This window comes from Anas platyrhynchos, chromosome 30 (assembly GCF_047663525.1).
Source record: "Anas platyrhynchos isolate ZD024472 breed Pekin duck chromosome 30, IASCAAS_PekinDuck_T2T, whole genome shotgun sequence".
Classification (NCBI taxonomy): domain Eukaryota; kingdom Metazoa; phylum Chordata; class Aves; order Anseriformes; family Anatidae; genus Anas; species Anas platyrhynchos.
In genome coordinates, this window is record NC_092616.1 from 2,113,944 (window position 1) to 2,141,817 (window position 27,874).

Consider the following 27,874-nt stretch of genomic DNA (forward strand, 5'->3'; position numbering starts at 1 on the left):
TCATCTACATCATGAAGAACCAGGAGCTCAAAGATTCAATATAGAAACTGCTGACTAGTTGTTTATCAGTGGCCACAGACTGTCTGCCTTCTTCTGCAGATGGCTCCAAGTATTATTCATGACAGGCCATCTTGCCTTTCCATATGGCATTTGTCTCTTCAATTTTCCTTTCTGCCCTTGTGATATTGTTGCCTACACAAAAACGCCCTTTTTCATTCCTTCCTGCCTGAGTATCACCCTTTCTGTGTGACCCAGGATTTCTGTAGTCAAGGAGCCAGGATCTCTGTGTATTTTAACCAAATAAATGTTGGTCTGAGACCCATTCTGAGTTGATCAGGAGTGAATGGGAACTGGAGCTGTGGTGGCAGTGCCCAGAGCCCTGCAGCAGCCTGCGATGGGCACTGCCGTGGGACCAGCCCAGCCTAGGCTACTGGGCTGGGCTGGGCTGGGGAGAGGGCAGGGAGGTGGGAGAGCTGGGGGGCAGCTGAGCTGGGCTGGAAGCTTCCCAGTAGAGAGAAACATCCGTGTCGAGCTGGGATATGCGACCGTGCAGAGGGAGGACAGGCACTGCTGGCTTTGGATCGCGTGGCAGAGATCAAAGACAGGCTGGTGCAGGAGGGAGGCAGCTGGGCTGTGCCCTGCTGGCACGGACAGACCAGGAGGGTGGTCCAGGGCCTTTGTACCTGAAGCCTCTCTTGTCAGCCATGTCACAGCCCCTGTTCCGCTCTCAGCTCCTTGTTCCCTCACAAAATACCCCCTCACAGTCCCTGTCCCCTCATGAAGTGTCCCTTAGCCCCTCATCCCCTCACAAAATGCCCCCTCACAGCCCCTCATCCCCTCACAAAATATCCCCTCACAGTCCCTGTCCCCTCACGAAGTGTCCTTTAACCCCTCATCTCCTCACAAAATGCCCCTCACAGCCCTTTTATCCCCTCACAGCCCCTTTTTTCCCCTCACGGCCCCTTTTTCCCCTCACGGCCCCTTTTCCCCTCACAAAACGTCCCCTCACAGCCCCTCTCCCCTCACCGAACGCCCCCTCAGCCCTTTTTCCCCTCACAATCCCGCATCCCCTCACCGCCAGACGCCCCCCAGAGCCTCGCACGCCTTCTCCAAACCCCCCTGAGCCCCCCCAGACCCCCATTTTCCCCAAAATCCAAAAAAATCCCCTCAGACCCCACTCAAATTCCCCCCCCCCCCCCGCACCGGCCGCAGCCTCCGCCGCCATCGCTCCCGCCGGACCGTTTGAAGCCGCGGGGCGGGAGCCAATGGGAGGCCGGCGAGCGCGCATGGGCAGTGCGGGCAGCCCGGCGGGGCAGGACGAAATGGCGTCGGTTGCCTGGCAACGGCGGGAGGGGACAAAATGGCGGCGGTTGCCTGGCAACGGGAGGAGGGGACAAAATGGCGGCGGTTGCCTGGCAACGGGGGGAGGGGACAAAATGGCGGCGGTTGCCTGGCAACGGGAGGAGGGGACGAAATGGCGTCGGTTGCCTGGCAACGGCGGAGGGGACAAAATGGCGGCGCTTGCCTGGCAACGGGGGAAATGCCAAAATGGCGGCGGTTGCCTGGCAACGGGGGGAAAAGAGGCGGGAACGGCAGTGGCGGTTACCTAGCAACGGGGGGCGGGGCGAAGGGAAAGGCGCCCAGTTTGTACAGGGAATGGGCCCAGGTTGTACCGGGATGGGGCTGGGGGGCCCAGTTCGAACTGGGATGGGCTCAATTCATACTGGGAAAGGGCTGGGGGTCCCAGTCTGAGCTGGGGACAATCCCAGTTTGAGCAGGGTTGCAGCTGGGAGCCCTGGTTTGTACTGGGAAAGTTCCCAGTTTGCAGTGGAATGGGCCCAGTTCATACTGGGAAGGGTATGGGGGTCCCAGTTTGTACTGGGGTGGGCCCAATTCATACTGGGAAGGGGTTAAGGGTCCCAGTTCATAATGGGAAGGGGCTGGGGGTCCCAGTTTGAGCTGGGAAGTGTAATACACAATAAATGTTTGTTCATTGTCATTTATATTATAAAAACAAGGAGTTCTGTTTGAGGAGCGGGAGTTGCGAAAGCTCCCTGCTGAAGTAAGGAGCTGGATAATGCTTGGCTAGACACTATGAAAATTCTTTTGCCTAATGTAACAAAAAAGAGAACCCCCTCCCCTTCTCTCCTTCTGCATCTCAGTTGCCTCTTTTGTTTAAAGACCCTGCTGCAAAGCTCATGTAACCATCTCCTGAGAAGTTGCTAACCTAGCGTATCAACATCCTGCCTTCCTGTCTCACGCTAGGCCAACATGACCAAATAAAAAAAGAAGTTGAACCACAACGCCGAGGAAGACTACGGCCTTCATCTTCACGACCACCAGAGGGACAGAGATGACCCCCTAGCAACAGTGCGCGCAGTCGCAGAATATACCAGGACGTGCTGCGTAATCCTGGAATTACCAAGATATAAAAAGGGACCCTGGCGGGGGTGAGGTGCGCGCCGTTGGCGGAGCCGAGACTCCCCGGCCGCCCAGCGCTGTTTTGCTTGCTGTTGCTTACTCAGTAAATTCCTTTCTATTATTAATGCAATGCTCTCTGAAAATTAATTAAGGGGCAACATATAACAGGAAGGAGGTGGCTCGCGCTAGCTGCAGCTAGTTCAGCGGCTCGACCTTGACGTCATCTGCAAGGAGAAGCAACATCCTCAGTGCCACAGCAAGCCCAAGTTGCTTGCAGCATTCCGAACAAGGTCCTAGAGGAAGGGTCGCTAAGAGAAACAGCTCCGGGGCCACGGGGTCTTCTGGGGGAACTCGAGCTCTTCAAGCTCCAGAAATGACTGTCATGGGAAAGACTGAGAGTCATTTCTGGAGAGAGAGGAAAAGTTTATCACTTCTGAAAAATCCAAGGGGTGACAGCAAGTTTGTGTGCCCCAGGTGGTGTTTTGATGACCCGAGGAGATGCTCGGGTTCTCCACTCAGATGTAGGAGTGCGGTGGGGAGATTCTTGGGTGCTCCAGTGAGGTGCTTGGGTGTTCCAGGGAGGTGCTTCTGTGCTGCAGGAGTTGTGTGGCAGGGGCAGAAACTTTTGTTAGGAGGGCAGAGGTTTGTGTGCTCCAGGGAGGCTTTTCTTCTGCCCCTGGGATATGCTTATGTGCCCCAGGGAGGTGCTTGTGTGCCCTGGGAATATCCTTGGGCTCTCTAGGAAGGTGCTTGATTCCTCTGGGGTCACTTGGAACCTCCGGAGTTGCCTGGGTCCAGCAGAGAGCAGGTTGTGTGCTCCAGGGAGTTGCTGGACTGCACTAAGTGTGTTGTTCAGTGCTTTAGGGAGGTTCTTGGTTGTCCCGACAAGATGCTCGTGTTCCACAGGGAAGGGGATGAGTGACCCAGAGGCAGGTGCTGGTTGTCCCCAGGGAGGTGCTTGCCTACCACAGGAAAATGCTTGTACACCCAAGAAGATCCTTTGCTCCTCCAGGACGTTGCGTGATTTACCCAGGGAGGTTTCTCTGACCCGGGGCAGGATAGGATTTCTTCATAGAGGTGCTTCATCAATGGAGGGAATTCCTTGGTTCTTGAAAGATCTTCTGGGGTGACCTATGCAGGTGCTTGGGCACCCATGGGGTTATTCTACTGTTCCCCAGGGAGGTGTTTCATTCTTCCAAGGAGGTGCTTGGGTTCTCTATAGAGGTTCCTGGGTTCCTCCAAGAAATGCTTGTATGCCTTTGGGCGATGTCTTAGAGCATCAGCAGGAGATGGGTTCACAGCGGAAATTGTTCAGGTGAACCCACCTAGAGTTGGGATCTCCCGTGAGGTGCTGGAATGCCCTTGGAAGATGCCTGAGAGGGAAAAGGTAGTGCTTAGGTGTCCTGGGGAGATGCTTGTCTACTCCAGCTCAATGCTCACGTGTCCTGCAGGAAGTATTTCTGATTTCAAGAGGTGCCTATATTCCCTGGGGAGATACTTGGGTGCCATGGAGGGTGCTTCAGGAAGATGCTTGTATTCCCAGGGGAGACTTTTACTTTCCCCAGGAACGTGTTTGGCTTCTCCAGGGAGTTGCCAGAACGCTCCTTGGAAAAGACGGCTTGATCAGAGGACTTGTGCCGAGGTCCTGCTAGCAAGACTGGTGGTCTGGGGAGATTGCTGGGTGCTCCAGGGAGATGCCTGTGTGCTGCACGGAGAAGCCTGGGCATCCTTGGGATGTACCCGTGTGCCTAATGGAGATGGTGGTGTGAATCAGGGCAGTGCTTTGCTACGGCGGATGAAGCGACACAAGCAGTCTGGCTGTGCTCTTTATTTTCCATTCAGGGGTGGAAAGCGGGAGAGCTTCCCAGCCCCTTTGCTCAGAGCTCCGCTGCTGCCTTCAGCATTCCCAGCACCTTCCCCTCCGTTGCGGTACCAGCATCTAGCGCTAGGGAGTCAGAAAGAAAAGAGGATGATCAGGTTGTGTACAGGCTGAACGCAGAGAAGTACTGCAGGCTTAGCTCGGGCCGTGCACGTAGGGGTCTGCTTCCCATGAAGCTTCAAGGTTGCCGTCAGCTGCGACAGATGCCTAGTGCCCAAGCTCATCAGCCTGGGGCTGAGGCAGGGGGAGCGGAGGGCCCCGGAATGCCCTCTCTGTCCCAGTGCTGCCCCCACGGGAAGGACGGGCCTTGCAGCAGCGGGAAGCACCATCCCTTTCTGGAGATACTTACCAGGGGAGCCGCTGCTGCTCTTGCCGCAGCCGCTTTTCCTCCGCAGCACTTCTGAACACCCTTTGTTGACTGCGATGCGGCTCCGACCTTTTCAAAACTTGCAGTGCTCGTGGGGAAAGGTGGCTGCAACACCAGGACAAAGGGATCCCTCAGGCTCTGCCAGACACCCCTTCTGCCTCTCCCCTCATCCAGACCCTGCACCCACGCGGTGCCACGTGCACCCACCCTTTCGCCCTGTGATGAGTTTTAGGCCTTGGCGGTAACCAAGGTCATGCCCGCTTTAGGAGAAAGCCAAGGGTGTCATAGGCAAGCCCAGGACTCAGGGACCGGGCTGCTGGACATCTCCTGACATCGCTCAGCAGCTACTCGAGTGCCCCAGCACGTGAACGCAGCCGGCACACACTTACTCAGGCTGGAGGCTCTCCAGCTTGGCTGCCGCTCTCCACTCCTCTTCTGCGGCAGGGATCTGAACCTTCCTCCACCTCCTCACGACCTCCTTGCTCCTGGGCTGGGCTGGGGGATGGGGAATCCAATCATGTTGCCTGGTGACCTGATGCAAGGAGAAGACGCTCTCATCAGACAGGACTGGACACACGGCTGCTGTTTCCCAGAGGACCCCTTGAAAGGACCCTGCAGCAGGACCTGGGAAGCAGGCGACTCGGCACTGCCGGCCCACGTCTGGCTGCTGCTTTGATCCCTCGCTTTCTGCTGACAGCCTCTCCCTCACAGGGAGGAGCAGGCAAAGCCCTGCCCTGCGCCCTGGTGCCCGTCCTGCTCCCACCACCCTGGGACCTGCCCCCCTCGGAGCCCTGGCGGGGAGGATCGCTGCTCTTCTCAGCGGTGTTGGTCACTGCCAGTACCTGAGGTGTCTCTCGGTCCTCCCCCTGAGACCAGGCTTCCCAAGCAGCCATTTCTGCCCGGGCTTGCTGTATTCGCTTTTGGTACAAGGGCCATGAGCTCTTTGTTTGGTCCCACTGCGAGGACAGGTTCCAGACCTCCTGGAGGAAAACAAACAAAAAACACAACGGCAGACAGGATTGGTCTCAGCTGTTGGACCAAAGACCTCTGCCATCAAAGACCCAGAAAGCCCTCATTCCTTTTCCATTGCCCCTGGTCCAAATGAAGCGGCTCATGGCAACACAGGAGGCAGCAAGAGGCAGGAAAGGTGTGCGGGACACCACCTTCCATCTCCCGAGGAAGAGAAGAAGGAGGTAACAAGTGTGAAAATGAACGCATCCCAAGGGTCCGGCTTGGGATCGCTCCACACAAAGAGGCTTTAGTACAGTCCCAAACCGCGTGGTCATTGCAGCAAGGCAGAGCAGGTACCTGCACCAATCTCCGAGAGGCTTCGGGAGTAGGGAGCGCAGTGCTGGTGGACTTGGCTTGAGGAGCTGCTTCCTGCCTGTCTTCTTTGTCCTGGGGGAGCTGCCTGGACACGGGGGGAGCACACTGCAAACAGACACCGGGAGGCTGCATGAGCCCAGGGGAATTCGGTCTCCAGTCCGCGCTCGCAAGCTGCGTCAGCCTCTGCAGCAGACGGCAGTTCCGCAGCGAATGGGTGTTGGACTGGCCGTGTTCGCTTCAGCAGACACGGAGAGAGCCAACCGCGAAGCAGTGGCACCAGCTGCCTTCAGGAAGGCTCGCGATGCCCGTATCCAGGCCCTCTGTGGTGGCAGAAGGAGAGGAGCAGTGTCTTGTGCAAGGACAGGATCCTAGAGACACCAATACGGCCCAGCCGGGTTTATGGGTGGAAAGCAGATTATCGCTGGGGAGCCAGCAACATCGGAGAACGCCATCAGGCAAGGAGGGCAGGCATGCCACCTCCCTCCCTCGGCACTCTCTTGTGCCTCCCATGAAGTCTGGGATATCGTTTGGAAAGAAACGTTTCCATCTGGTATCACAGCTCCTTAGGCTGGAAGAAGCTGCGGGGGAGCTGGAAGAAACCGCAGGGGACGTTTGCTCCCACAGACAAAAAGATGGACTCTTGCAATGTGGGGGGGCTCCTGAAGGGACAAGAGCTTCTGCAACACGGCTCTGCATCCAGCTCCCCCAAGGATCAGGGCCCTGGTGGAAAATGAAGCTGGCGTGCCAGTCTCAGGCAAACGTGCTGCACGCTTGCCATGCGTGGAGAGAGCGGCCTCCTCCGGGACGGGTGTCAGGAGCCTTTCTGAGTCCCTGCGCCTGGTGGGTCCAAAGGGGACATCTCTCCTGTGTGGCTGCAAGTGGCTCCTTCCTCCTTTCCCCCAAGGGTCTCACCTGGTGGAAGGCTTCTTCTCCAGATCTTGCTGCCTCGTGCCTGGCTCCCAGCTTCTCACCGTGGGGAGGGAAAGCTTCCGCCTCTCCAGCAGCTTGCCAGGATGGCACAATGAAACTAGGAAAGGAGGAAGCTCTTCAGAGCAGCCGCATGGGCACTGCCTTTTAAGCTGGTTGCAGTCAGCCAGCATGGGGCAGGGACCACCCCCAGACAGCACGGACCCTTACCTCCTCTGATCCTGCACTCTCCTGCAGCTTGCTGCTGCGAGGTGAACCGCACTTTGGCCTCTGGCCTTGTCCTCACAGTCAGATGAAACCTGGCAAACAAATGACACGGGCTTGAAGAAGGCTGGCCTCCTACCCGTTGCTGCTTGCTGGCAGTAATCCTCCTGGTGTTGCACGGGACATGGCATCCCTCTTCCGTCACATTCACGCATGGGGTTTGTTGTCAAGCTTCCCGCAACACCAGAAAAGGTAGCCTAAATTCCCCTCCACATGCAGGCAGTTCTCTCCGAGGGGAATCGCGGCAGCACGGGCACAAGAAGCACAACCGCAATGCCCCTCCTCGCCAGGTGAAGACACTCGTAGCCGAAAGTCAGCATGAGTTAACCAGGACCCAGTCTCTTCAGGATTTAGCCCCGACTGGATGCTGAGCGTGGAGACCCGACCGCGCACGTTCCAAAGGAGGAGGTGGGAAGCCAAGGGCTGCGGAGGAAATGCACTCACCTTGGGAACATCTGGATCGCACGAGCGGTGGTCTCTCCACTCAAGGCAGTCGGGTGTGCCGGCCACATTCTCTGCAAAGAGACACAGACCTGCTGGAGGGTTTCTGAGGCACTTTTCTCAGGGCTCTCATTGACAGGAAGCAAACCTGTCTCCCAAGCCAAAAGAAAGCCTTCTCTCCAAAACCCTCCTCCAAAGCCTCTTCCATCCACCTTTGCTCTGCTCTGGAGGAGCATGGCAGAATATTGAGGCTGTACAGTAACGCTGCCAGGCCTTTTGCAGCGGCCAGCATCCAGACGCTCAGAAGAGCTAATGGAGAAAGCAGCTACTGGGGCAGGCGTGGGGAAAGGCATCTGACTGGCCTGCCGTGTCCAGGCTGGCCAACAGCGGTCGCATTGATCACCCTTCCACAGGATTCCCAAAGAAATTGAAGTAGCCCTCAAAACATCACCAGCTTACACTGTGGAGCATTGCAATGAGGTCCTCAGCGCTCTCCAGACGTTTAACACAGTCCGGATAAAACTTCATGCACAGGAAATCATCTTCGCAGGTCAAAACACCGATGTCCCTGAATGCAAAGGGGACGTGCTCCTTGTTCTTCAGGAGGCAACAGTACAAGATGATGGTCTCTTGCACACACTCCTGCACCACGTACAGTGGGAAGGAGGTGGCTTGCGCTAGCTGCAGGTAGTTCAGCTGCTCGACCTTGACGTCATCTGCAAGGAGAAGCAACATCCTCAGTGCCACAGCAAGCCCAAGTTGCTTGCAGCATTCCGAACAAGGGCCTAGAGGAAGGGTCGCTAAGAGAAGCAGCTCCGGGGCCACGGGGTCTTCTGGGGGAACTCAAGCTCTACCCTGACCGTTGGAGACAATCCTCTGCCTCTCCCAGGCCTTTCCAAAGAGCAGGGAGAACAAATCCTTCCGGACATGGGGCAGGACGAGGGGGCTGCTGCCTTCTCACCAGGGAGGATCTCAGGGGGACAGTACATGTCCTCCAGCCACGCCTCATCAATGTCCAGCTGGAAGAACGGTTTGCGAATCAAGAGCCGCTTTTGCTTGACGTGGAATTGCTCTTGGAGAACAGCAAAGGTCCCGAGTCCCGCAACCTGAACAGCCTGCACACAGAGAAGACAGAAAGGCTGAGGAGGGAGTTCTTGAGAGACGGGAAAAGGGATGACTCTCAGAGCAGGGGGACACTGCTCTGTGCCCTGCCCGCTCCTGAGGGACAATGGGGCAAGGTGGGGCACTTTGGAAAGCTTTGGAGAAGAGCCGCATCCTCCGTTTCTTCCATCACCCCCCTCCCAGGATTTGCCACCATCCCTTGGCTAGGGAAGAGCCCAGAGGTTTCCAGCACACGGCTTAGGCCTGGGACTGATTATCCTAGGCACGGACCCAGGATATTCCCCCATCTCTCTGCTCGCCCTCTCCACTCAGGCCGCAGGGTCTTGCTTGCTTGTGCCCGTGCTACCAGTGTTCCATGTTGACACGAAGCAGATGAACTTTTGTCACAAGGAGGGATGAGGAACAAAGCCTTTGTCCTGTCAGCCCCATCTCACAGTCACACCCAGGCCAAGGCTGCCAGGCTGTCCCCGTGCCTGTGGCAGTGTGCCGCTCTGTCAAGCCACGAGGAGCATGGCAGGAGCATCCAGCCCTATTGCTTCTGCCATGAAATGGCCGCCTTTCTGCCCCTGCCGGGCTTCTCGTGCATTGGACACCACAAAGGAAAGGGAAGACGAGGTGCTGAGGCACAGGGAGCGAGCAACGCAACAGTGGGGCCGGGCAGGGGGGCCCCGGGCACACCGGCCACGTCCCCCCCTCAGCCCCGGCCCGCCCAGCACCCCTAAGATGGCGGCGCCCGCCCCGCCTGCTCAGGGGGGGGTCGCAGGGTTGCCATGGCAGCGAGCCCCAGCCAGCCGGCAGAGGGTGGGGCTCCCTTTGCCTGGCGGCTCCGGCAGCCAATCGGAGCCCAGCCTGGGGAGAGGCGAGCCCTGAGGGAGGAGCGGGAGGGAGGAGGGGAAGCGCTTGGGCCTGGCTGTGACTGGGAGATCGGGCTGACGGGACCAAGGCTTTGTTCCTCAGCCCTTCTTGGGAAAAGAGTTCGTCTGCTTCGTGCCAACGTGCAACACTGCTAGGGCCTCACGATGAAACGTGGCCTTCTGTCTTACATACCCGTGGGTAAGCACAAGGCCAAGAGAAACAGAGTGCTTATCTTGCAAAAGAACGGTGTTGAGAAGGGGGGAAGGTTTTCTTGAGATAACTGCTGAATATTGCACGAGACACAACTTTCTGACATTCGGCCCAGAGCCTACTAAATCAGGAGAGGGGGGAAGCTGAAGAACGACCGAAGGACAAAGCCTGGGAGGAAGACTACGAGCCTTCAGTACGGGTGACCCCCAGAGGGACCACTGGCAGTAATCCTCCTGGTGTTGCACGGGACATGGCATCCCTTTTGCATCACGTTCACGCATGGGGTTTGTTGTCAAGCTTCCCGCAACACCAGAAAAGGTAGCCTAAATTCCCCTCCACATGCAGGCAGTTCTCTCTGAGGGGAATCGCGGCAGCACGGGCACAAGAAGCACAACCGCAGTGCCCCTCCTCACCAGGTGAAGACACTCGTAGCCGAAAGTCAGCATGAGTTAACCAGGACCCAGTCTTTTCAGGATTTAGCCCCGACTGGATGCTGAGCGTGGAGACCCGACCGCGCACGTTCCAAAGGAGGAGGTGGGAAGCCAAGGGCTGCGGAGGAAATGCACTCACCTTGGGAACATCTGGATCGCACGAGCGGTGGTCTCTCCACTCAAGGCAGTCGGGTGTGCCGGCCACATTCTCTGCAAAGAGACACAGACCTGCTGGAGGGTTTCTGAGGCACTTTTCTCAGGGCTCTCATTGACAGGAAGCAAACCTGTCTCCCAAGCCAAAAGAAAGCCTTCTCTCCAAAACCCTCCTCCAAAGCCTCTTCCATCCACCTTTGTTCTGCTCTGGAGGAGCATGGCAGAATATTGAGGCTGTACAGTAACGCTGCCAGGCCTTTTGCAGCGGCCAGCATCCAGACGCTCAGAAGAGCTAATGGAGAAAGCAGCTACTGGGGCAGGCGTGGGGAAAGGCATCTGACTGGCCTGCCGTGTCCAGGCTGGCCAACAGTGGTCGCATTGATCACCCTTCCACAGGATTCCCAAAGAAATTGAAGTAGCCCTCAAAACATCACCAGCTTACACTGTGGAGCATTGCAATGAGGTCCTCAGCGCTCTCCAGACGTTTAACACAGTCCGGATAAAACTTCATGCACAGGAAATCATCTTCGCAGGTCAAAACACCGATGTCCCTGAATGCAAAGGGGACGTGCTCCTTGTTCTTCAGGAGGCAACAGTACAAGATGATGGTCTCTTGCACACACTCCTGCACCACGTACAGTGGGAAGGAGGTGGCTCGCGCTAGCTGCAGGTAGTTCAGCTGCTCGACCTCGACGTCATCTCCAAGGAGAAGCAACATCCTCAGCGCCACAGCAAGCCCAAGTTGCTTGCAGCATTCCAAACAAGTGCCTAGAGGAAGGGTCGCTAAGAGAAACAGCTCCGGGGCCACGGGGTCTTCTGGGGGAACTCAAGCTCTACCCTGACCGTTGGAGACAATCCTCTGCCTCTCCCAGGCCTTTCCAAAGAGCAGGGAGAACAAATCCTTCCGGACATGGGGCAGGAAGAGGGGGGCTGCTGCCTTCTCACCAGGGAGGATCTCAGGGGGACAGTACATGTCCTCCAGCCACCCCTCATCAACGTCCAGCTGGAAGAAGGGTTTGCGAATCAAGAGCCGCTTTTGCTTGACGTGGAATTGCTCTTGGAGAACAGCAAAGGTCCCGAGTCCCGCAACCTGAACAGCCTGCACACAGAGAAGACAGAAAGGCTGAGGAGGGAGTTCTTGAGAGACGGGAAAAGGGATGACTCTCAGAGCAGGGGGACACTGCTGTGTGCCCTGCCCGCTCCTGAGGGACTATGGGGCAAGGTGGGGCACTTTGGAAAGCTTTGGAGAAGAGCCGCATCCTCCGTTTCTTTCATCACCCCCCTCCCAGGATTTGCCACCATCCCTTGGCTAGGGAAGAGCCCAGAGGTTTCCAGCACACAGCTTAGGCCTGGGACTAATTATCCTAGGCACGGACCCAGGATATTCCCCCATCTCTCTGCTCGCCCTCTCCACTCAGGCCGCAGGGAAGAGTGAAGCCCTAGGGTGTGCCAAACCCCTGAGAAGCAGAGCAGATCTGGCCTTGGTTTCTCTCCCAGCTGGCCAGCAAGCTGCTCCGGGCACCCTGGGCAGTCTCAGTGCTCGGGTAGGGATTGCTCTGCAGGGCCCAGGACACCAGCCCACCTTATCCCGCTTCAGCGCTTCCAGAATTTGCTCGGATACAGCATCCCAGATAGCCTCAGTCTCTGGAAAGCAAGGAAAAGACAGCTCAGGCTCCAGGCCAGCCAGCTCACCACCTCTTGGCAAGCACCTCACCCAGGCGAAGACACATGCAGGCATACGCGAGCCCCCCAGAAAAACACCATGCGGGTATTCCTGGGACATTCCTGAGAGGCCTGTGGAGCTGCAGGCCACACCAGTCTCTGGGACACCAGAGGTCTTTCCTCACAGAGCCAGATCGCAAAGAGGCACCAGCTCCCAGGGAAACCTGGCCCTGGATTGTCCCCATCACGAGGAGGCTGAGCCATGCCCAGAGGAGCCCTAAGGCTGAGGACAGCCCTAGCATCAGGAGCCAGGAGTCCTGGCTGCCACATTGTCCCGAGCCCAGCAGGACCCAAGTTTGTGTGCCTCAGGTGGAGTTTTGATGACCTGAGGAGATGCTCGGGACCTTTGCTATTGTCCAAGAGCAATTCCACATCAAGCAAAAGCGGCTCTTGATTCGCAAACCATTCTTCCAGCTGGACATTGATGAGGCGTGGCTGGAGTACATGTACTGTCCCCCTGAGATTCTCCCTGGTGAGAAGGCAGCAGCCCCCCTCGTCCTGCCCCATGTCCGGAAGGATTTGTTCTCCCTGCTCTTTGGAAAGGCTTGGGAGAGGCAGAGGATTTTCTCCAACGGTCAGGGTGGAGCTTGAGTTCCCCCAGAAGACCCCGTGGCCCCGGAGCTGTTTCTCTTAGCGACCCTTCCTCTAGGCCCTTGTTCAGAATGCTGCAAGCAACTTGGGCTTGCTGTGGCACTGAGGATGTTGCTTCTCCTTGCAGATGACGTCAAGGTCGAGCAGCTGAACTACCTGCAGCTTGCGCAAGCCACCTCCTTCCCACTGTACGTGGTGCAGGAGTGTGTGCAAGAGACCATCATCTTGTACTGTTGCCTCCTGAAGAACAAGGAGCACGTCCCCTTTGCATTCAGGGACATCGGTGTTTTGACGTGCGAGGATGACTTCCTGTGCATGAAGTTTTATCCAGACTGTGTTAAACGTCTGGAGAGCGCTGAGGACCTCATTGCAATGCTCCACAGTGTAAGCTGGTGATGTTTTGAGGGCTACTTCAATTTCTTTGGGAATCCTGTGGAAGGGTGATCAATGCGACCGCTGTTGGCCAGCCTGGACACGGCAGGCCAGTCAGATGCCTTTCCCCACGCCTGCCCCATTAGCTGCTTTCTCCATTAGCTCTTCTGAGCGTCTGGATGCTGGCCGCTGCAAAAGGCCTGGCAGCGTCACTGTACAGCCTCAATATTCTGCCATGCTCCTCCAGAGCAGAACAAAGGTGGATGGAAGAGGCTTTGGAGGAGGGTTTTGGAGAGAAGGCTTTCTTTTGGCTTTGGAGACAGGTTTGCTTCCTGTCAGAGAGCCCTGAGAAAAGTGCCTCAGAAACCCTCCAGCAGGTCTGTGTCTCTTTGCAGAGAATGTGGCCGGCACACCCGACTGCCTTGGTGGAGAGACCACCGCTCGTGCGATCCAGATGTTCCCAAGGTGAGTGCATTTCCTCCGCAGCCCTTGGCTTCCCACCTCCTCCTTTGGAACGTGCGCGGTCGGGTCTCCACGCTCAGCATCCAGTCGGGGCTAAATCCTGAAGAGACTGGGTCCTGGTTAACTCATGCTGACTTTCGGCTACGAGTGTCTTCACCTGGCGAGGAGGGGCATTGCGGTTGTGCTTCTTGTGCCCGTGCTGCCGCGATTCCCCTCAGAGAGAACTGCCTGCATGTGGAGGGGAATTTAGGCTACCTTTTCTGGTGTTGCGGGAAGCTTGACAACAAACCCCATGCGTGAACGTGACGGAAGAGGGATGCCATGCCCCGTGCAACACCAGGAGGATTACTGCCAGTGGTCCCTCTGGGGGTCACCCGTACTGAAGGCTCGTAGTCTTCCTCCCAGGCTTTGTCCTTCGGTCGTTCTTCAGCTTCCCCCCTCTCCTGATTTAGTAGGCTCTGGGCCGAATGTCAGAAAGTTGTGTCTCGTGCAATAGTCAGCAGTTATCTCAAGAAAACCTCCCCCCCTTCTCAACACCGTTCTTTTGCAAGATAAGCACTCTGTTTCTCTTGGCCTTGTGCTTACCCACGGGTATGTAAGACAGAAGGCCACGTTTCATCGTGAGGCCCTAGCAGTGTTGCACGTTGGCACGAAGCAGACGAACTCTTTTCCCAAGAAGGGCTGAGGAACAAAGCCTTGGTCCCGTCAGCCCGATCTCCCAGTCACAGCCAGGCCCAAGCGCTTCCCCTCCTCCCTCCCGCTCCTCCCTCAGGGCTCGCCTCTCCCCAGGCTGGGCTCCGATTGGCTGCCGGAGCCGCCAGGCAAAGGGAGCCCCACCCTCTGCTGGCTGGCTGGGGCTCGCTGCCATGGCAACCCTGCGACCCCCCTGAGCAGGCGGGGCGGGCGCCGCCATCTTAGGGGTGCTGGGCGGGCCGGGGCTGAGGGGGGGACGTGGCCGGTGTGCCCGGGGCCCCCCTGCCCGGCCCCGCTGTTGCGTTGCTCGCTCCCTGTGCCTCAGCACCTCGTCTTCCCTTTCCTTTGTGGTGTCCAATGCACGAGAAGCCCGGCAGGGGCAGAAAGGCGGCCATTTCATGGCAGAAGCAATAGGGCTGGATGCTCCTGCCATGCTCCTCGTGGCTTGACAGAGCGGCACACTGCCACAGGCACGGGGACAGCCTGGCAGCCTTGGCCTGGGTGTGACTGTGAGATGGGGCTGACAGGACAAAGGCTTTGTTCCTCATCCCTCCTTGTGACAAAAGTTCATCTGCTTCGTGTCAACATGGAACACTGGTAGCACGGGCACAAGCAAGCAAGGCCCTGCGGCCTGAGATTCCCCTCAGAGAGAACTGCCTGCATGTGGAGGGGAATTTAGGCTACCTTTTCTGGTGTTGTGGGAAGCTTGACAACAAACCCCATGCGTGAACGTGACGCAAAAGGGATGCCATGTCCCGTGCAACACCAGGAGGATTACTGCCAGCAAGCTGCAACGGGTAGGAGGCCAGCCTTCTTCAAGCCCGTGTCATTTCTTTGCCGGGTTTCATCTGACTGTGAGGACAAGGCCAGAGGCCAAAGTGTGGTTCGCCTCGCAGCAGCAAGCTGCAGGAGAGTGCAGGATCAGAGGAGGTAAGGGTCCGTGCTGTCTGGGGGTGGTCCCTGCCCCATGCTGGCTGACTGCAACCAGCTTAAAAGGCAGTGCCCATGCGGCTGCTCTGAAGAGCTTCCTCCTTTCCTAGTTTCATTGTGCCATCCTGGCAAGCTGCTGCAGAGGCGGAAGCTTTCCCTCCCCACGGTGAGAAGCTGGGAGCCAGGCACGAGGCAGCAAGATCTGGAGAAGAAGCCTTCCACCAGGTGAGACCCTTGGGGGAAAGGAGGAAGGAGCCACTTGCAGCCACACAGGAGAGATGTCCCCTGTGGACCCACCAGGCGCAGGGACTCAGAAAGGCTCCTGACACCCGTCCCGGAGGAGGCCGCTCTCTCCACGCATGGCAAGCGTGCAGCACGTTTGCCTGAGACTGGCACGCCAGCTTCATTTTCCACCAGGGCCCTGATCCTTGGGGGAGCTGGATGCAGAGCCGTGTTGCAGAAGCTCTTGTCCTTTCAGGAGCCCCCCCACATTGCAAGAGTCCATCTTTTTGTCTGTGGGAGCAAACGTCCCCTGCGGTTTCTTCCAGCTGCCCCGCAGCTTCTTCCAGCCTAAGGAGCTGTGATACCAGATGGAAAGGTTTCTTTCCAAACGATATCCCAGACTTTGTGGCAGGCACAAGAGAGTGCCGAGGGAGGGAGGTGGCATGCCTGCCCTCCTTGCCTGATGGCGTTCTCCGATGTTGCTGGCTCCCCAGCGATAATCTGCTTTCCACCCATAAACCCGGCTGGGCCGTATTGGTGTCTCTAGGATCCTGTCCTTGCACAAGACACTGCTCCTCTCCTTCTGCCACCACAGAGGGCCTGGATACGGGCATCGCGAGCCTTCCTGAAGGCAGCTGGTGCCACTGCTTCGCGGTTGGCTCTCTCCGTGTCTGCTGAAGCGAACACGGCCAGTCCAACACCCATTCGCTGCGGAACTGCCGTCTGCTGCAGAGGCTGACGCAGCTTGCGAGCGCGGACTGGAGACCGAATTCCCCTGGGCTCATGCAGCCTCCCGGTGTCTGTTTGCAGTGTGCTCCCCCCGTGTCCAGGCAGCTCCCCCAGGACAAAGAAGACAGACAGGCAGGAAGCAGCTCCTCAAGCCAAGTCCACCAGCACTGCGCTCCCTACTCCCGAAGCCTCTCAGAGATTGGTGCAGGTACCTGCTCTGCCTTGCTGCAATGACCACGCGGTTTGGGACTGTACTAAAGCCTCTTTGTGTGGAGCGATCCCAAGCCGGACCCTTGGGATGCGTTCATTTTCACACTTGTTACCTCCTTCTTCTCTTCCTCGGGAGATGGAAGGTGGTGTCCCGCACACCTTCCCTGCCTCTTGCTGCCTCCCATGTTGCCATGAGCCGCTTCATTTGGACCAGGGGCAATGGAAAAGGAATGAGGGCTTTCTGGGTCTTTGATGGCAGAGGTCTTTGGTCCAACAGCTGAGACCAATCCTGTCTGCCGTTGTGTTTTTTGTTTGTTTTCCTCCAGGAGGTCTGGAACCTGTCCTCGCAGTGGGACCAAACAAAGAGCTCATGGCCCTTGTACCAAAAGCGAATACAGCAAGCCCGGGCAGAAATGGCTGCTTGGGAAGCCTGGTCTCAGGGGGAGGACCGAGAGACACCTCAGGTACTGGCCGTGACCAACACCGCTGAGAAGAGCAGCGATCCTCCCCGCCAGGGCTCCGAGGGGGGCAGGTCCCAGGGTGGTGGGAGCAGGACGGGCACCAGGGCGCAGGGCAGGGCTTTGCCTGCTCCTCCCTGTGAGGGAGAGGCTGTCAGCAGAAAGCGAGGGATCAAAGCAGCAGCCAGACGTGGGCCGGCAGTGCCGAGTCGCCTGCTTCCCAGGTCCTGCTGCAGGGTCCTTTCAAGGGGTCCTCTGGGAAACAGCAGCCGTGTGTCCAGTCCTGTCTGATGAGAGCGTCTTCTCCTTGCATCAGGTCACCAGGCAACATGATTGGATTCCCCATCCCCCAGCCCAGCCCAGGAGCAAGGAGGTCGTGAGGAGGTGGAGGAAGGTTCAGATCCCTGCCGCAGAAGAGGAGTGGAGAGCGGCAGCCAAGCTGGAGAGCCTCCAGCCTGAGTAAGTGTGTGCCGGCTGCGTTCACGTGCTGGGGCACTCGAGTAGCTGCTGAGCGATGTCAGGAGATGTCCAGCAGCCCGGTCCCTGAGTCCTGGGCTTGCCTATGACACCCTTGGCTTTCTCCTAAAGCGGGCATGACCTTGGTTACCGCCTGTTGCCTTCAGTGGGCAGTGGCGACCTGGTTCAGGAACGGCACGGCGACCAACCCCAGGCCGCTCGGTCCATCGGCTCACAGACACCAATGTGGTGGATGGCAAATGGCGTTTATTGTCGAGTCCCATGGGCTTATATACCCGAGGCCCATAGCGTCACTTCCGCTTGCTTACATCACAGGCCACACGCTACTGTCCATCAAGGGAGGGGCTCCACCTTTCCGTACAGCACGACATCTTCCGGCCGCCAGACCCTAACTACCCACATCTCCCCCCTCCCTATGCACAACCAAATTAGCTAAAATATAACAATCTTAAGATGTAGACATCATAACTTAACTGAAAAACATAAGGCACAATAACCAGGAGAAAACTAAGAGGTAACCGGTAACCCTGAGTAAATACACTCTTAAAGTAGTTGTTGGTGTTCTACCAACATAATGTTAACTTTCTCTAACCAACTTTTAACAAACAACACAAGCATATTTCGTATACAAGGTCCAAAGATAAGATCACACAAACGCATTGCAGCCCCCACCCACGGAGGCCGCTTCGCTGGTGTCTGGATTCTGCCAGTGTCTGGATTCCAGAATCCAGTGTCTGGATTCTGCCAGGCTTAGACAAGACGCTTGCTGACTTATTGTCTTCTCATGTCGCCGGGGTATACAGATTACGGGGGTGCCCGATGATCCATTCCTGTGAACAGAAACTCAGTTTTCATTAGTTTTGTTCTGAAATTGGGGCGTCGGCTGTTTGGAGCTTCTCTGGCCGCACGAGTTGCCATACCTTCATGGGCCCTCAGGCCCTGGACTTGCGCCTGGGGGGTGATCACTGTTGGGTCCGTACCCATTAGCCGCTGCAGGCTAGAGCCATACAGTGTGTGATCCGTCCCAGTTACTTGGGCCAGCTGTCTCATACAGTTGTCCCCCCATTCTCGTTTAAAAATGATCATCCCACCCCCGTCAAAGATCAGTCTACAAGTTTGTTTTATATCAAACGGGAGCATGTCGTCTCCCCTGAAAACACCATCTATGAGGGTGGAGACCATTGCAGAATGAAGCCCTTTATCCACAATGGCTTTAACAATCGCTTGTACATCCTTAGGGTTTGTTGGTGAGTGAACCCTCTGCCCCCCGTCTGTCACCCAGACCGGGAACGCTAGCATGGCCGATAGAGCCAAGATGGTGCACGCAATCTTAATTTTCCTCCAATCTGTGAGAGGAATTTCTCCCCCTCGCCGTGCAGCTTTATTTCGGATGGGGATATTTCTGCTATCTGTCCCCATTTCCTCCTCCGAATGTGAATCGGTATCTGAGCCGGAGTCAGAGCTTGACTGACTGCTCACCTCCGAGTTCCGGTACCCTCCAATCGAGTTCCGGCCCCGCCCCCCACCCCTGCGGGGGGGCCGCTCCCTGCCTCGTGGCTCGCCCCGCCGCCTGCTCAGCGAGGCGTTTGCGCCACAGGAGCGTGTTTTCGGATGGCCGTTCCGATCGGCTCTCTGCCCCTCTCTCACGCTTCTACCTCCTCCCCGGTCGTCCCCGCAACCGTTCTCTTTTTCGCATTTCCACTTGTTAGTAAAACCTAACGCTTCATCCCCGTTCCCGCCGGAGGCTTCTTCACCCGATTCTTCGTCTTCTAGTTCAGCACCGTACTGGGGCGCACATGGCCGTGGTCTCTCCCAGATTTCCCCAGGCTCTGGTTCCCCACCGGCACCCCTGGCTTCCTCAGCCGAGCCACCCCACAGCTTCCACAACTTTGATACGACCTTCACAAGGGTTTCCATCTTCCTTGTTGGTCTGGGAGCTTCCTCCCCGCCGGGCTGGTCCCGCCGCTCCGGCCGCCGTTCACCTGAATCCAGGAGTTTTCCCGGGTTTCGGCACCACTTGTTGCCTTCAGGGGGCAGTGGCGACCTGGTTCAGGAACGGCACGGCGACCAGCCCCAGGCCGCTCGGTCCATCAGCTCACAGACACCAATGTGGTGGATGGCAAATGGCGTTTATTGTCGAGTCACATGGGCTTATATACCCGAGGCCCATAGCGTCACTTCCGCTTGCTTACATCACAGGCCACACGCTACTGTCCATCAAGGGAGGGGCTCCACCTTTCCGTACAGCACGACATCTTCCGGCCGCCAGACCCTAACTACCCACACCATTCAGAGTTACCTGTTCTTGAATCTTTCCACCTGAGTTTATCACACGTGGCCGAACACAAATTTTTAGGGTGTTGTCTGTGTTGTCTTTCCACCAGACATTTGGGAAGTTGAAGTCCCCCACCAGAGTATTTTCCGTAACAAACTCAGTATAGGCCAGTGTGTGATTGGCTCTAAGATATTCCAGGCTTTGATTCAATAACCTGCAATGTTCTAGGACCAAAGTCATTGAGCACAAGCTAAAATATCAAAGCTCTTTTGTATTTGTATAGAGAATTCCCATACTCCAAAGTCACCTCTAGAAGAGTCTGAAATAATGTAGGCAATCACAATTGACATAAGCAAAGGCAGAATTACTGAAGCCAGTTGCAAGGAGTCACAGTGCCTTTCCATGATGACCAGCTGTGGTGAAGACCTTGGGTTGCTTTGTGTTGACTGAATGCCAGAGGATGTTGGAAAGCAAGAGAACCAAGACTTTGCACATCTCTGGGCCCCAATGGCAGATGCCACTCACAGAAGGAGCCTAGGAAACAGCGATATGCTCTGCTGAGAGGCAAAACCCCTCTCACAACAGAAGGGACAGGAACAAATCCTTCATCCCATTTGGCTGATCTCACAGGAATACCCAGACACAAGGCTGCCAGGCTGTCACCATGGCTGTTGCAGTGTGCCGCTCTGTCAAGGAATAAGTAGCATTTCAGGAGAATCCATCCCTATTGCTTCTTCTGCAACTAAATGGCCACTTTTCTGACCCTGTTGGGCTTCTCATGCATTTGACATCACAAAGAAAAGGTGGTGTCTCCTTCCTAGGGAGGAATAACGCCAATCACCAGTACAGGCTGAGTAGAGGGGGAGGATCACCTCTCTTGGCCTGCTGCAGAACACCCTTCCGAATGCACCCAGTATCCCATTGACCTTCTAGGCCACAAGGGCAGATTGCTGTCTCATGCTCAGCATACTGTCCCCCAGGACTCCGAGGTCTCTCTCTGCAGAGCTGCTCTCCTGCTGGTCAGTGCCCAGCCTCATCTCTCTACCGTGCTGAGGTCCCTCTGAATGGCAGCAGAGCCCTTTGGGATCTCAGATACTCCTCCCAGCTTTGTGTCATCAACAAAGGTGCTGGGGGTGCACATCATCCACTTCATTGATGAATAATTTGAAATACAGAGAGGAACTTTGGCATGTCTTGTACCCCTACACACCCAGTTAGGGCAATTCCTGCTGCAGGAATCAGTCAGCAAAGTGTTTAGAGAGGGCCAGTCAGTGTTTGCTTTGTCTGCTTCCAAGTGTGTTCCCCAGGGGAGACCCTGCTGCCATCCTGGAGCCGTGAGCCCTGGAGCCCCAGGGCCATGTGCAGGGAGCCTGGTGGGGGGCAGAGCAAGGGAGGCCTTGGGCTGGGCCTCTGCTGCTGAGCTGGGCCGGGCTCCTGGGCCCAAGGGGAGCTCCTGGCAAGCGGGCAGCGCTGCACAGAGACAGCTCTGCCCAGGAGCAGCTCCTCTGCACAGCGCAGCAGGGCTGGGGGCACTGCCTGCAGAGATACAGTGCTTAAAGGCAGGCAGAAGTGGCAGCATGCCCAGAGCTCCCTGCCGGAGAAGACTTCCCAGCCCTGCACCCGGTAAGTCTCTGGCTGGAGGGCAATGCAGCTGCAGTTCGTGGAGGCAGGAGAAGCCGGGGGTGCAGGCAGGGGTGTCCAGGGCTGTGATGCAGAGCAGGGTCCCTGCTGTGGCCCAGGGGCTGTGTGCCGGGGCAGGGCCTCTGCGGCCTGCCAGGCTCAGCACTCAGCCTGCCCGGGGAGCTGCCCAGGGCGCTGCGGGGAGAAGCTGCGGGTGGAAGGAGCCCCCCCTGGCAGGGCAGGGTCCTGCTGCTGGTGGGAGGCTGCTCCCTTCAGCAGCCTGCTCACAGCTCCACAGCACACCAAGGGAATTTCGAAGGGAACTTCACTCTCATATTTCTTTAGCCTCTGCTTTCAGTTTTCTCTTCTTCATCCTTGTGGAATTGAAAATAGAGGCTTTTTTTTTTTTTTTTTTTTTTTTTCTAAAGAGATACTAAGATTCCTAAGCCTTCACGACGAGCATTCCAAGAAGTGTAACACGTCCCTTTACTGCCCACAGAAAGCTCCATTACCACCTATGCAGTGTCAGCAGGGTCTTTGTGACCTGGGATGTGCCCCCAGCAAGCTGTCCCTGGGCAGAGCCCTGCTGCCAGGAGGTGTCTGCAGGGCAGAGCTGAACACCCAGCGGGTGGGATGGGGGCTGTGAGCTGCAGGCAGGAGGCGTGGGGACAGAGACCCAGCTGCAGGCAGGGACAGCTGTAGGCTGCAGAACTGTTCGCAGAGAATGAGAGGGAGCTGCTCCCAGAATCTGCATGGCAGAGGCGATTTGGGCACCTCCCTGCCATCCCTGCATTGCTGATGCCTTCCATAGTACAGCCTCCTGGACTCTTCCCCTCCCCCAGCACAGATGTCTAGACATAATTGCATGGGAACTTGTTCATGAGTTGCCTGTGGAGTCAGCGATGTAGAGGATAATTCAGATGCAGCTCAGACACAGATCCTGCACATTCTGCCATGCAGATATGTTAATGGAGGGAAAGCATCCATGTCCCTTCCTGACGCGTAGGGTTGTGGAAATGCTATGTGTGGGGCTGTGAATGAGCTGTCTCTGTGTTTGGGTCACCCCATGTTTAGGGCATTCCACTCTTTTCCTGCAAGGGTTCTGCTGGGCTGCAGGCTGTCCTCCGCTAGGGCACAGCTCTGCCATAGCAGCTCTGTGCTATCCATGGAGAAGACACGTGAGAGATAAGGGCATGGAAATGCTACTGGACATTTTGACTAGGTCAGATGCAAGGATCTGTCTGTCTCTTGCTACGTGGGGAGAAGTGAGACAATCCCCAAGAGTTGAGGAGTTTGGAGATCTGCACATTGAAATTGGATTATTTTGACCTCAGCACACTATTCCCAGGTTTGTACAAAAAATCAAGTTTTCCTCACAGAGTCTGGCATAATATCTTGCTGTATTTTCCTCCTCAGACAGGTCCCCACGCCCAGAGGAATCAAATGTCCAACAGCAGCTCCATCGCTGAGTTCCTCCTCCTACCATTTGCAGAGACGTGGGAGCTGCAGCTCCTGCACTTCGCGCTCTTCCTGGGCATCTACCTGGCTGCCCTCCTGGGCAACGGCCTCATCGTCACCACTGTAGCCTGCGACCACCGCCTCCACACCCCCATGTACTTCTTCCTCCTCAACCTCGCCCTCCTCGACCTGGGCTGCATCTCTACAACTGTCCCCAAAGCCATGGCCAATTCCCTCTGGGACACCAGGGCCATTTCCTACTCGGGATGTGCTGCACAGGTCTTTCTGTTTGTCTTCTTGATATCAGCAGAGTATTTTCTTCTCACTGTCATGTCCTATGACCGCTATGTTGCCATCTGCAAGCCTCTGCATTACAGGAGCCTCCTGTGCAGCAGATCTTGTGTCCAGATGGCAGCAGCTGCCTGGGGTAGTGGGGTTCTCAATGCTGTTATGCACACTGCCAATACATTTTCCCTGCCCCTCTGCCAAGGTAATGCTCTGGACCAATTCTTCTGTGAAATCCCCCAGATCCTCAAGCTCTCTTGCTCACACTCCTACCTCAGGGAAATTGAGCTTCTCACATTTAATGGTTTTCTGTTTTGGGGGTGTTTTGTTTTCATTCTTTTCTCCTATGTACAGATCTTCAGGGCTGTGCTGAGGATGCCCTCTGAGCAGGGCCAGCACAAACTCTTCTCCACATGCCTCCCTCACCTGGCTGTGGTCTTTCTGTTTCTCAGCACAGGCATGTTTGCCTACCTGAAGCCCCCTTCCAACGCCTCCCCATCCCTGAGCCTAGTGATGGCTTTCCTGTACTCGGTGATGCCCCCAGCAATGAACCCCCTCATCTACAGCATGAGGAACCAGGAGCTCAAGAATGCCATTAGGAAAGTGATGTCATGGATGTATTTCAGGATATGCTGAGGAAACTCATTGTGCCTTTCTGCAGCTATAAACTGCTTCTTTCCTTCTTCAGATGAATTACAGTTTATGTAAAGACATGGAAAGCCTGTCTTAACTTCTGGAAGTATTTGTTTGGTTTTGTTTTTCTTTTTCCCTGTGTGATAATGTTTTCCATAAAGAAATGCTGTTTTTCATCCTGCTGTACTCAATTACCAACATATAAGAGACTCATGAAAAGGACCCTAAAGGTCATGTAATTTCAGCCCCTCTGTTCTGGGCAGGATTGCCAAGCACTAAAGTAGGCTGCGCGGAGCCACAGCCAGCCTGATGCATATCTTGTGTGACCCTGAGGCTTTGCATAAATAAGGAGCCAGAGCCTTTGTGTATTTAAACAAAATAAATGAAACCAAAACAACTTCTTTGTCTGAGACCCACTCTCAGCTGATCAGGAAGTAATGGCAATAGCAAACACCCTTCTGGCTGCAGCAGCTCGGGTCAGGCTGCCCTGGCCCTGGGGCAGTGGGAGATGCTTGAGGACCTCCAGGGATGGCACGGAGGGGCGGCAAGCCTCTGAGGATCTTCTGCAGAAGAGAGCAGGGGGCACAGCAGGGGACACTGACCTCTGTACGCTTGTGCCATGGATGTCCGTGTCTGTGGGGCTGAGCCCTCTGTGCCCCCAGGAGCTGCTGTGGCCTTCAGAGGGGCTGTGGCTGTGATGGCAGTGCCCAGAGCCCTGCAGCAACTTACAGTAGGCACTGACATGGGGCTAGTGCCACTGGGCTGGGCAAAAGGCAGGGAGGTGAGCAGAGGGCAGGGAGGTGGGCAGGGGGCAGGGAGGTCAAGAGCTGGCACTCAGGACCCGTGTCAGGGGAATGGCCAACCGTGCTGGTCTTGGTCCTGGCCCACATCCCTGCAGACCTGGAGCTGGGCTGTCTGCAGATGCCCCCATGGGACATGGCTGGGTCAGGGCAGAGCCATGGGCTGGAGGAGGCTGCAAAGGAAGAAGGGCCATGGCAGGAGGGGACCATTAGGACATTACAATCCTAATGACATTACAATCTTAATGCCATTAGGATTGTAATGGGGGGAGCTCGACCAAGCCCTGAATGTGCACTGCCATGTGCAGCGCCTTGGCAGCACGGCTGCGGGACCATGTGTGGGGCAGTGGGGCTGGGACGATGCAGGGACAGGGCGCTGAGAGGAGCCACGAAGGATCTGCCAGGGGGTGACAGCAAGGACAGGCTCCAAAACAGAAATTTATGGTGGAGATGGAGGTATGGTTTTAGCAAGGGCAGAGCTCACCTGGAAGTGGTGTTACCAAGAAAAGTCAAGAGCAAAGAGAAGAGCTTCTGCTGGAGCTAAGGCTCAGATTTCTCACCCAGCTCACCCAGGGCTCGTCCTGAGCAAGGTGGCCACGAACCCTTCCTGCCCTCCTGCCTGCCCCACGCCGCCAAGTGGCTGCAGCAGAGGGGACCCCCAGCCAGCCCCTCGATGGGGCTCTGCCAGCCCCTCGCCCTCCCCTCTGCAGTGACGTCATTGCTGCCCAGGGGGCTCTCTGATGCGCGGGATGATGTCACAGTGCCTGCCGGCCAGCCCTTCTGAGGGCCAATCAGGCTGCTGCAGTGGCAGTGACCTCACTCCAGCCCCCTCCCCACGGCCTGCCTCTCCCCTTCCCTCTCCCCTGTCTGGACCCCAGGGACAAAAGTTGGTGTTACGCAGCAGCTTTGCAGTGGTGGCCTCCGTGGTGGTTTTGCCAGGGAGGACATCTGCCCATGTGCCAAAAGGACCTACTACCACCAAGATGCATTTGGTGTTTCAAGCTGTCACTGGCCTTGCAAAGTCTTTCTGCAGTTGTGCCTAGGGACCTTCACTCCATTGGTCCTGGACTGGGGCTTTCACTTCAGCTGAACCGGTGTTGGTTGTGGCACAAGCAAGATGCCTCTTACAGCTGCGCTCTGCATCCTCCTTCATGGGAGGGCACCACTCCGTGTCCTTCACTGTGCTCGCAGTATTTGTCTTAGCTCACGGATGAACCGGATTTAATCTGCTTGAGTCTTCTGAGGCCCAATCCGAGGCATATTGCCTGCTGCACCTACAGCACAATAACTATCATTTCCCCTTACTATGCTGATTGACCTGAAAGGTCTGTTCATATTAATCGCTTTTAATTTCCCTAAATGGAAGAGGGCATATTTCCAGACTGGGACAAGCTGCTGGGCTCTGCCACAGCCACTCACAGTCACCTGCTCTAGAGTCTTTCAGCCTCAGTTTGTCAAATGTAACTCAACACGAGTTTCTCAGGGTCTCAATTGCCATTTCAAGTGTAGTTAACTCCAGCAATCCACTGGCAAGTGTGCCAGGATGCATGGTGCATTCCCACAGGAATCCCTTGCAGAACGTATGGTCTTGTCCAGGCCGTAGTCTCGAGTTCCCAGACTGCAGTGGCTGCCTTCCAATGATTGTGACTTATGTTAGACTCAGAAACATAGAACCATAGTGCCATGTAGGTTGGGAAAGACCTGCCACATCATTTGGGTCAGGCCAAAGACGACAAGCTAACAAACTCTGATCTTTATACAGCTCTTCCTGATAAATTCGGCAGTGGCCCTGTGTTACCTTTGTTTCCTCTTTAACTGTAACTTCAGCAGGAATAGTTCATCTTGGTACCATGGCACAAGCATACAGAGGTCAGTGTCCCCTGCTGTGTCCCATTCTCCTTGCAGCAAACCCTCAGAGGCCTTCAGCCCCTCCGTAGCATTCCTGGGGGTCTTCAGGCATCTCCTTCCACCCAGGACCAGGGCAGCCTGCCCTGACCTGCTGCAGAGAGAAAAAGGTTTACTATTCCTGTTTATTAATCCACTGAAAATAGATCTCAGAGAAAGAAATTGCTCCAGCTTCATTTATTTTGATAAAATACACAGAGAGCCTTTTTTCACTGAAACCATAGGTCACACAGACAAGGGAATACTCAGGTAGAAGGAAGTGAAGGGCTTTTCTGTGTAGACAACATTACAACAAGGACACAAAGGAAAAACAACCAAATAAATCAACAAACACCAAAGAGAAAGGCAAGAGTGCCTGTCATGACATACGCTGGGAGTCATTTGCAGAAAAAGGTAGACAGTCTGTGGCCACAGATAAAAACCCAATCAACAGTTTCCATATTGAATCCCTGAAATCCTGGTTCCTCATGCTGTAGATGAAGGGGTTCAATACTGGAGGCAGCACTGAGTACAGAACTGCCACAATGAGGTTCAGGTTTGGGGAGGAGATGGAAGGGGGCTTCAGGTAGGCAAATATGACAGTGCTGAAAAAGAGTGAGACAACAGAGAGGTGAGGGATGCATGTGGAAAAGGATTTGTGCCGGCCCTGCTCAGAGGGGATCCTCAGCACAGCCCTGAAGATCTGCACATAGGACAGAACAATGAAAACAAAACATCCAAAACCCAAAAAGGAAGTGAACGTGAGAAGCCCAGCTTCCCTGAGGTAGGAGTCTGTGCAAGAGAGCTTGAGGACCTGGGGGATTTCACAGAAGAACTGGTCCACAGCATTGCCTTGGCAGAGGGGCAGGGAAAATGTATTGGCAGTGTGCAGCAGAGCATAGAGAAAGCCACTGCCCCAGGCAGCTGCTGCCATCTGGGCACAAGCGCTGCTACCCAGGAGGGTCCTGTAGTGCAGGGGCTTGCAGATGGCAATGTAGCGGTCATAGGACATGACAGTGAGAAGAAAATACTCTGCTGATATCAAGAAGATAAATGAAAAGACCTGTGCAACACATCCTGCATAGGAAATGGCCCTCGTATCCCAGAGGGAACTGGCCATGGCTTTGGGGACAGTGGTGGAGATGCAGCCCAGGTCGAGGAGGGCGAGGTTGAGGAGGAAGAAGTACATGGGGGTGTGGAGGCGGTGGTCGCAGGCTGTGGCTGTGAGGATGAGGCCGTTGCCCAGGAGGGCAGCCAGGTAGATGCCCAGGAAGAGCGCGAAGTGCAGGAGCTGCAGCTCCCGTGTGTCTGCGAACGGCAGGAGGAGGAACTCAGTGATGGAGCTGCTGTTGGACATCTGAGACATCCTAGACACAGGGATGATCCAAGGAAGGAAAGACAGTGATAATGAGGAGAGGGATCTCTGAGAAAAACTTAATCCATGTCTCACTGAAACCCCCTACAGTGACTTTCCCATTTCTGGGACTTTTCTCCTGCTCTGTTGTTTGAGCTTTGGATGGTGCTACAGTCAAGTGCTACTGGGAGTAGGGACACTGCTATGGACTTTGGAGGAGTCACGCCTGTCCTACAGGTCTAAACATAAAGAAATCAGGAGAGACCTCTGATTAAATCTACCTCTGATATATGTGGACTTCCC

At 55.9% G+C, this 27,874-nt stretch overlaps 3 protein-coding genes across 4 annotated transcripts; 1 reads left to right on the forward strand and 2 right to left on the reverse strand.

Moving 5' to 3' along the window:
* Nucleotides 1-1,656: 1,656 nt before the first annotated feature.
* LOC113841909 (uncharacterized) lies at nucleotides 1,657-10,093 on the reverse strand. Its single transcript, XM_072029429.1, has 11 exons — nucleotides 10,010-10,093; nucleotides 8,587-8,740; nucleotides 8,081-8,341; nucleotides 7,629-7,717; nucleotides 7,131-7,219; nucleotides 6,906-7,020; nucleotides 5,976-6,098; nucleotides 5,510-5,647; nucleotides 5,057-5,199; nucleotides 4,650-4,772; nucleotides 1,657-4,366 (listed from the first exon to the last, which is right to left on the reverse strand). The coding sequence occupies exons 1-11, from the start codon at nucleotides 10,091-10,093 to the stop codon at nucleotides 4,249-4,251; spliced, it is 1,437 nt and encodes a 478-aa protein (XP_071885530.1). The 3' UTR covers nucleotides 1,657-4,248.
* Nucleotides 9,102-23,918, forward strand: LOC113841910 (olfactory receptor 14C36-like). 2 transcript variants are annotated; one of them, XM_072029581.1, is made up of 6 exons: nucleotides 14,538-15,166; nucleotides 15,277-15,391; nucleotides 16,199-16,325; nucleotides 16,654-16,791; nucleotides 17,102-17,244; nucleotides 22,574-23,902. In XM_072029581.1, exon 6 carries the CDS (start codon nucleotides 22,601-22,603, stop codon nucleotides 23,534-23,536), a length of 936 nt encoding a protein of 311 aa, XP_071885682.1. In that variant the 5' UTR covers nucleotides 14,538-15,166; nucleotides 15,277-15,391; nucleotides 16,199-16,325; nucleotides 16,654-16,791; nucleotides 17,102-17,244; nucleotides 22,574-22,600; the 3' UTR covers nucleotides 23,537-23,902. The 2 variants fall into 2 exon arrangements, with proteins under 2 accessions (XP_071885683.1, XP_071885682.1); XM_072029582.1 differs by lacking the exons at nucleotides 14,538-15,166; nucleotides 15,277-15,391 and adding an exon at nucleotides 9,102-9,800 and having other exon boundaries at nucleotides 22,574-23,918.
* LOC139999925 (olfactory receptor 14C36-like) lies at nucleotides 17,266-27,628 on the reverse strand. Its single transcript, XM_072029583.1, has 2 exons — nucleotides 26,651-27,628; nucleotides 17,266-17,292 (listed from the first exon to the last, which is right to left on the reverse strand). The coding sequence occupies exons 1-2, from the start codon at nucleotides 27,581-27,583 to the stop codon at nucleotides 17,266-17,268; spliced, it is 960 nt and encodes a 319-aa protein (XP_071885684.1). The 5' UTR covers nucleotides 27,584-27,628.
* Nucleotides 27,629-27,874: the final 246 nt, after the last annotated feature.